General features: G+C 32.2%; 1 protein-coding gene across 1 annotated transcript; it reads left to right on the top strand.

Moving 5' to 3' along the window:
* The first annotated feature begins 2,762 nt into the window (after positions 1–2,762).
* LOC107031296 (F-box protein CPR1-like) lies at positions 2,763–4,110 on the top strand. The gene has a single exon (XM_015232616.2). The coding sequence runs from the start codon at positions 2,832–2,834 to the stop codon at positions 3,999–4,001; it is 1,170 nt and encodes a 389-aa protein (XP_015088102.1). The 5' UTR covers positions 2,763–2,831; the 3' UTR covers positions 4,002–4,110.
* Positions 4,111–9,754: the final 5,644 nt, after the last annotated feature.

Raw genomic sequence — 9,754 nt, 5'->3', positions numbered from 1 at the left:
AACTTTATTTTGTTTCAATTACCCCCCTGAACTTGCTTATTCATCGAACACGTACACCTTTTCTGTCCACTTGGCATAGAAACTGAAATTAAACTCCACAAGGCGCGTGAGACAGCAATTTTTTGCCACATCATAAAGTTACAACGGTAATATAAGTAAAAGATTTATTTTTTCTTTAATATTTGGCTTATTTTAAGAATTTTTCTCTCTCTATTCTCTAGCTATTTATTCTTCTTTATCTCTTCTCCCTTTTCAAATTTCAGATTTTTCTCAAGGGCTTCGGAAATCCTCTTCTTGAAAAACAATCCATCAAGTTCCAAATCAAAATTTTTCCTCTTATAGAAAAACTCTTTTGCATCTTCAACTCTATGAGCTGCAGCATATCTATTAATCAAATACCATAAATTTTTTCATTAACCAAATTTCCTCTCTTAGACATTTCGTCAAGCAGTTGGTTGAGTTCATCAAATGTCTCATACGACCAAGAATATCGAGAATTTCATTGAAAGATTCAGTATTTAGTGAATACGTACATGGATTTTCACCTCCTAATATCCATTTGAAGAAGATAAAAGCTAGTTTCCAAATAGAATGGTGCCGTTTAAGCACGTTTAGAATAAAATCTTCAGATAATGTGAAATTGCAATTACTTAGAGATTGAAAAATGTCATTCACTGATTTATTTGCTTTAGTCTTAAAAGGGGTCTGCATTTCCAACGCCCAGTTTTCTTCGTCGGATATTGTATGCATTAGATGATGAAAGTGACTCGTCATTTTGGGTTGAAAAATGTAGAAACGCTGAATTCTCCCGTAGAGTTCTTTAGTTGACATTCCGAGACCTTTCCGGTGGAACGCCGGAAAAGTAGATTTTATTGGAATGAAAGCAAGAGCAAACAAGAGCAAGTCATATAAGAGAGAGTTTGATTTGTGAATTGTGAAGGTTGGTATTATCTAGGTGACAGTATTTATCTAGGTGGCAAAATATTTAACTAGGTGGCAAAAATATTTATCTAGGTGTTGTGCTCGTGTGGACACGATCGTAGTGAGTGGACTGAAAAGGTGTACGTGTTTGATAAATAAGCAAGTTCAGGGGGGTAATTGAAACAAAATAAAGTTTAGGTGTACGCTGAATAAAAAGCTTCAAGTACAGGGGGGTAATGAATACTTTTGCCTTTAATTACCACAATGTTGACCATTAACATTTTAACACACCCATATTTATACATTTAACCACTTGTCATTTTCACATATTATGTCCTGCTACCACATTCACATAAAAGAATGGAGCAAATCAATTGGACAAATTTCATGACTTTTATCAAGAGCATATCAATTCGCTCAATCATTGTAACATCGTCTTTATATACTGTTGGGACTTGAACCCAACGTCTTATCCATAAGAAGGTATTTAACGTCATTATTTGTTGGGACCCAACCCAACATTTTATTATCATGATGCACCAGGACTCTTATCCCATGTATTACCCTCTTGGTGCGATAGGACTTGAATACTTCGTCTTACCCTCAATCAATGACATGATAAGCCAAATATAATAGGATTCGCCACTGAACCTTAAGAAAATATATTGTCACTTATGGTTAACATGCACAAAAAAATATAGAACAAAAGAAACTTTGGGGGGAGCCGAGGAAGAAAAAATAATAAGAACACAATAAAAATATTCTCAACAAAGTATGTATCAATATCTTAAACTTGTTAAAATAGATAGTTACATATAGCATTATATTATGATATGTTTGGTGCATAATTATTAAGGTAGTGAAGTACCATTATAAATCAAAGAATCAATTTCACACTAAGAAAATAATAATTTTAAATTACACTAAATTAAAACAAGTCACTACCACCATTATGTTTTAAATTTCCATGTGAATTCAAGATATTTAACACGCAAAACAAAATAAATTAAAAGCTTATGTTATCACTAAAATAGTGAGTATAATCATAAATAAAATATGAAACAAGTTTCACGTACAAAAGAAAGAATATAGAGTCATAGGTGAAAAAAATGCACATTAACAATAACATGGATTATTCACCTTGTTCACAAGTAAAATATAAAATAGATTCCATAATAACATACCTTGTTCCAGATAGAAAATAATTATTTTACCTTTTTTGTTTACTTTGTTTCAATATTTCTGTGGTAGAACATTCATGCGGATAACGTTTTGTAAAACTAAAGCAAAATAAGACAAAGAAATATAGAACATGAAAGCAATAGAAATAGGGAGACAAAGGATGAGAGTTTTTCTTATTCATGAAAGTATTCATGACAAGAGAGAAGAGATTTTCCTATTCATCAAAGTATTCATCAAATCTTCAAATGTGTACAATATGAACTCTTATGCCTCTATGTATAGTATAGAATAAAGGCATACAAAAGGTTATTCATAAACATCGCATTAACATGAATATAATGGGGAGATTATGAAAGCGAAAAGTTACAAGAATAATGGTTATAAAGGTGGAGGTTATGAAGGTTATGATCATTTTCATAATGAAAAATACATTGGACATAATGGGTGAGTAACTTCTTGGTGTAGTGAACGTTCATATTATATTATTTTAAAACAATCATAACGTTCATGTTAAAATCTTTAACATAATCTCTCACCTATATATTATTATTATAAGTTATATACCTCAAAAAACTAATTAATATAAACCACCTGAAGATATTGCTATAAAACAGGAACAATGTTACCACCTGAAAAGATTGCTATAAAAGAGGAAAAACGTTTGTAAAATTTAGCTAATATGTAGATGATGGTAATACCATGCAAAGAGACAAACTTATTTTTAGAGGATGGAAAAGGTGGAGGAGAAAAGGATGAAAATTCTCAATGAAGTGATGATAGACATATTGAAGCGATTGCCAGCAAAATCGTTGATACGATTAAAATGTGTATCCAAAAGTTTGTACTCATTGATAAATAACCCGGATTTCATCTTTATCCATTACAATTATGATTCTTTCTCTAATCAATTCATATTTCTCAAGCGCTACATCGAAATTGAGGAAAGCATCAGTGAGTACTCCATTTATTATAATGGTAAAAATATGTTGTCATTGCATTCAAATGATGAATCATTTAAATGTATAGCAGAAAATATCGAATATGAGGATAATTATATAGGTGTGAACGTTGCAGGTGTGTGTAATGGCATATTATGCATTTGTAGTTACAGGGGTATTGTTTTGTATAATCCAATGTTAAGAGAGTTTTGGAAACTCCCTCCTAGCAATCTCCCTCTTCTCGCTGACTTATCTCCTGGTAAAAAGATCAACTGCTGTATGGACCTAGCCACCGGAATTGGGTTTGACACTAACACTAATGATTATAAGGTTGTTAGAATCCTTGATCCCAGTAATGAATTTGAGGATTTTGATATTAACAGCAAGTTTATTAGTAAGGTAGAAATCTACAATCTAAGCACAAATTGTTGGAGAAGACTTGAGGATCTGGAATGCATAATAGATTCCTTACATTTTTCTCGTGTATTATTTAACAAAGCCTATTACTGGCATGGATATCTAAATATAGGTCATAATTGTATTATTTCATTTGATTTTAGCACAGAGTCATTCCAAAAACATGCATATCCTGAGGATTTAGATGGTAATAGAAGTGAGAGTCTATCTGTCTTGAATCAAAATCTAGCTTTGATTTATTATACCGAGTTCTATTCTCCAGACATGTTAGTTGAGCAATCTTTTGATATATGGATAATGAAGAGAGAGTCCTGGGTAAAGGAATTTACAGTTGGACCAATGCTCATAAAGAAACCTTTGTTGGTTTGGAAAAATGGCACAGAACTAATGATAGAAAGCAAAGAAGGAAAACTTGTGTCTTATAACTTCTTTTTCCAATCAACCAAGGAACTTCATACGTCTGGTGTACAAAACACACTCGAAGCTTTTATTTGCAAACAGAGCTTGATTTCCATTAAGAAAGAAAGAGCCAAGTGGTCTTGATCAAAGATAATTTTCATCCATATCATGATATTGATTATTTTTGTTAGTTTGAAGGGATATGATGTCTTAATAACTGCTAAATTTATAATTCTTGATTTAATTTTCATTAGCCTTTTGCCTAATGTTTGTAATAATAAACAAAATAGAGTATACATTGTCCAAACCGATAGAGTTCTAATTGCAAAACAACAACAAGATGAGAAACTTAATACTTGCGGTGGAAATGTTGGTTTTTATTTTGCTATAAAAACAAATTACTCCAAATCTCTCTTCAATATACAAGAAAACAAAGAACATTCTTGTTAAGAAATTAAATGTTTTTGAGTGTGTCAATAGAAAATTGGCAAAAAGGACAACGTTTAGTTTTTCTCTATGCTTTTCTTTTCATTCGCACTTTTTCACGTTCTTTGTAACTCACGTTCTGAAAACAAGCGGCCACCTTTAATAAGAGGAGGTTGAACAGTTGCAGCTTCCTCACTATTCCCTCGTTTTTTCAAAAACTAATATTATTAATACATTTAATTCTTATCTTAAGAAATAAAAAAAAATGGACCGGATCGGAATGGTCCACATGGGCGACTCATGATCCAGCAAAAACTTACATCTCCCACTTCACACATGGTGGACAAGACGAAATCAACTAGACACATAATTCATACAACAAATAATTTGTGCGATCTTTAAGCATCAAGCCTTATTTTCATGTTCTTACAATCCCTACGTACGCATCTAATCACATCATGGAGAATTCACTTGAATTTAAGGTTACTATAAATTTAGTACACTATTCCTCAAAATATCCAAGACAACATTTTCTACTTCAATAGTTAATTATTCGATCCTTCATCCTCTTAAAGAGATAAACTCGAATTCATGTTTAACTGTATGCACACAAGTACACTCAATATCAATATGGTTACTGCAATAGTCGTCTTTTGTATACAAGTTTAATATTCAATAATCATCTTATATTTCTACTGGAATCTATCTCCAATTAAACTACTTTCCTAGACATGCACTTCATTGCCAAATAATTCATGACTATTTGTAATATGCTAAAGTAGCAAAATTGATATAAACTTAAAAAACAACAACGGTTCAAAGGTATTTCATTAAAAACTTATTTTAACTTTTTGGGGTCTCACAAAATGAAGAAGCAGAGAACCATCATTTCATTGACCATTGATTGCTTGAAACACATGGAATGAAGCCCCTCCTACGATTTTTTCACCTTATGCTAGGATTATCCAACATCGTATAAACCTTGGTCTAAACACCTCTAAATGTTTAGCCCTATTTTCCCTCTTTAGTGATCCTAAAACACATTTTTAAGACAAAACCCACGTCTTGCTCATAAAACAAGTTATAATATGGTGATAATCATCTCTTGAGTTCCTAGTTGTACGAGGCATTTGTTTGTATAAGAGAGTCAATCACTCAACTTGTTTGACATACTTTTTTTCTTACAAAATATCAAATGTATAATATATATGAACATAAATTCAACGGTATATAGAAGAGAATATTTTAACAACCAATTTATTTGCAATACTTTAATATTATAAAATCCTACACAAACCTAGATCCTAAACATGTTTATAAAATAAGCCTCTACAGATGACCTTTTTTACAGGATCAACTATCATTTAATGTGTAAATATGTATTGCAAATACTATGTATCCCACAAAATTATACTAAATGTCAATGTGTTTGGTCTTGTTGTGATATTTGGGATTCGTCGCGTATGTGGTAGCCGCTTGGCTATCACAATTAAGAATCATGGAACCCTCAGAATTACTTGCATTATTCAAATGCGCAAAGAATCTTGTAAACCAAACAACTTATTGTACTCTAGATGTGCACAACCACAAATTCAGATTTCATGGTTGAAAGAGTTGTCCAATTTTTTTTCTTACTTTTCAATGAAATAGCAACACCATTTAATAAGAAAACATAATCGTACGTTGACATTGTACAGTTTCAATCACCATCCCGATCATTATATGTATAACCGCTTACGAATATATCATATCCATTTTAACATAGTGTTTGATCCACAGTTCCCTTGAGGTATGTTAATACAGTTTTTACTTCTTTCCAATAATATCTTCCAATATTGAATATATACATTATTACCAAAATTGTACATAACAAATGATTCCATAACACATGCATATCTTCAAAATTTATTATTCATATTTCAAGAATTTATCATAGTGTCATGGTTGAAAACATAATGTTGGCATGCATAAATACAAGTTAAACTAAATGACATATATTAATATCATATCATGTAATAATTGACTTAATCAATCATAATTGAATGAAACTGACATTTATTAAATTGAGACCCTAATTTGATCAGTTGAAAATTGAAATTCTTGGGGACCCCATGGAGGAAGGACTACATGGATGAATCCAAACACACCTTAATGCTACAAGTGGAAGCCCCCCAAAATCATATAGGTTTATAGAGACTAACATGTTTGTATTAAGTTTATAAGGTCCTAAAATGACTCATAATATGGTTTAAAGGTAGTGTGTAAAGTTTGAGGTGATTTGGAAGTCAAACGTCAAGGGACGACTAAGACGTTTGATGAGTAGTCACCTATGTTTCTCATGTGTCTATGCATGCTTATATTTGTACTTCATAAGCTTACGAAGTATTAAAATGATTCATAAGGATTTTTAATGGTAGTATATGAATTTTCCTTATGTTTGGAGGTCAAACATCTAAGAACATCTAAGACGTTCGAAAGTTAGCCCTTGAGACGTTCACGTGTGTCTTGATAAAGGCTTGCATTTTTTGACGAGCTGCGAGTATTTTTTTTTTGGGTGAAACTTATGTGGAAGGTCTTAAAAATTGTTAAGGGTTGTATTTAATTTGGAAAAGTCTAGGTATGACTTCTAAAGGACCCCGCAAAAGGGTCCACAAGAAGGACCCAAGGTTGGTCGAGACACTGCCTTGGGAGTGTCAATCGACTAAACCAAACGACGCCTAGTTAGTTGACCAACGGACAATTGTTGAGGTCTCGTCGAAGCAAACATATCCGAGGCAAATATAAACCCAATAAACAGGCCAAGGTCCAATCGACGGAATCCATAGACGGCCAGTCGATTGACCAACGTCCAGTCGATGGTGATCAGTAGATGGTGGCCTGCATTCACTGCCAATCAACTGTTTTATTTAAGGGGTGAACGGGATACTCACCCACGTCCTAACCTGACTCGAATTGATTAATTTACCTATTTTTGGGTGTAATTAAGGTATCAATCACGTGAACAACCCATTCCCAATCCCTTCTCACGAAATTGAACCTTCCCTCCAAAGACAATTTCTTCTAGAAACATCCATTGTTGTTGACGCTCAAGAACATCTTGTAAATTGGATTATAATGTGTTATTCAAATTTTTTAGAGGTTTTTAACTAGGCAAAGGTATGGTAATCCTTCATCTCCAAGTAACCTTTCATTTGGAGAGTTAATCTCAAGTTTTCAAAGAAGATTTCATGAACAAAGTTCTTCTTCTTCAATCTAGCAAAGGATTCTTTCTAAAAAGGTTTTAAATGGTTAAATCATGATGAATTTACATTAATTTATTGGTTTTAACGTGATTTTAATACAAATGCATTATGAACCCATGTTCCTTCCCTAAGTCGATTTAGTCCTTGCATGGGTTTTTTGATCACGACTTGTTAATGGTTGAATTGTGATTTTCTTATGTTAAGTTGTCTAAATCTACTGTTATTTACGTGAAGATTATGAACTGATTATTAAGGATACATTAGGATCAATATATGATGATTTGAGTATGAATAGCCTATGTTTCTATGTGTTACACAGATTTCGATTATAGCAATTGCGTATGATTTCAATTATGCAAAGCATCATTGTAGCTACTATGTTAAGTTGACATTATGGATGAATTGTGGGTATAAATCCTTTATGATGTAATTAAATAAGACTTACATGAATTGATCTAAGTTCTTCTAATCTATGGATTGATGATGTTATGTACATGATGAAATCTAAGTTCTAGATTTAATGAAGCATGATTTAGACGTGATGTATATGACTTTATCGACTTCCCTAGTTTGGTATTATTGGTATATTATGATTGTTAGTCATGAAAATCAAATTAAAGCATATAGTAAGTGATCTAAGACTCTCTACTTTCTAGTACATATGATATGCCTTGTATTATGTTATAGTGTGATCTTGTAGCAACTTGTACATGGTTTCCTTTATGTTTAAAGTACATATAGGTATTGGACTATATAAGAATTGTTGATAAACAAGGTGTAATGATCAATAGGATCAAATGGTGAGAAATTGGTAAGAATACTTATCTCCTCTACTTTCTATATTATTATAGTTGATGAAGCCTTGTATGACATTGTGTGTATGGTCCACTTATGGTGGCGGTGTTTACAAAATTGTAATTATAAATGTGTTGACCATGGCCTTCAAGGCAAATTGATGATTATATGAGTGAGTGGTTATGAATGATCACCTTATGTGTAACTTGAGCCTAGTCTTCTACTTTAGTTGTGAATCTAGGTTATGTTACTATTGATATGAGCATATAAATGGTTATGTAAGATCATAAGTAGGTTCTGCCATTAATGAAGTGTTATGAATTGATAACCTCTATCCACGTACCCCTATGTAGATGTGTGAATAGCTAATGTTAGGAGTCTCAAGTATAATATGAATTTGACTTGTCTCTTATGCTATTATGTATTGTGTGGTCTATGCTTGAAAGTATAATGTGGTCTAAGAGGGTGGGATGACTCAATGTGATTTTGATAGCCATTATGTGATCATGTTGACCAATGTACACACACCCTAAATTTACATGCATGCTTACAAGTAGTATAAGTCATGGTGTCTAAATTAGGTAGTTCTTATATTCACTAGTATTTGCTACTATGAATAAAATGTTTATGTATGTGAAGTATGTTATGTATCCCTTACTAGGATGACTTGATATGTGTACTAGTATTGGCAAGGGTTTGGGACCTTGTCTATGCATTGCACATGTGTACCTTGATAGGATTGTTCATAGGTTTGGTTTCTATGTATATGAAAATGAATGTACGGACATGTTATAAATATGATTTATATGATATGATGAAGTATGAATGTTCATAGTGTCTTAGTGGTTTTATATTAAAGGATTGGTCATATAGTTATACCTATAGACTCGTTCTTTGATATATGAACATGTGTGACATTTATGTGTAATGTGAAAGGTTTGCTCACATATATGTATACACACACACATGAATGATGATTTAGTCTGTAGAGTAGACTTGAAAGGAATGCTCAAGTGTATCCTTAACTAGATAGTGCTAATACATATTCTATGTCCATGTGAAAGGATTTTTCACATGATTTACGTTGATGAATTCTCATTATAAACTTAATAAATGTTGCATTTTTCTGTGTTGGTGAGTTGGGATCTATGGACTTGAAGGCATATTGTTATCAATCGCTTGTTGATTTGCTTATATTAACGATAGAATTGGTTGTGAATTGTCTTATCTATTGTAGTATCTTGGATATAAGAGTTGATATATATTCTTTTTGAGATTTATTGTGATATATTGATGTGTGATCCACCTATGGTAGAGGTGCTTATTTGATATCTATATTAATATGAATCTAATGAAGTTAAGATGTCCATGACTTGAAGCACTTGTGCATATGATTCCAATGATAGAACGATAATCTTTTATAGAATGTGAATG

This window comes from Solanum pennellii, chromosome 1 (assembly GCF_001406875.1).
Source record: "Solanum pennellii chromosome 1, SPENNV200".
NCBI lineage: Eukaryota > Viridiplantae > Streptophyta > Magnoliopsida > Solanales > Solanaceae > Solanum > Solanum pennellii.
The sequence above is the reverse complement of the archived record's forward strand: the minus strand, read 5'-3'. Positions and strand labels throughout refer to the sequence as shown.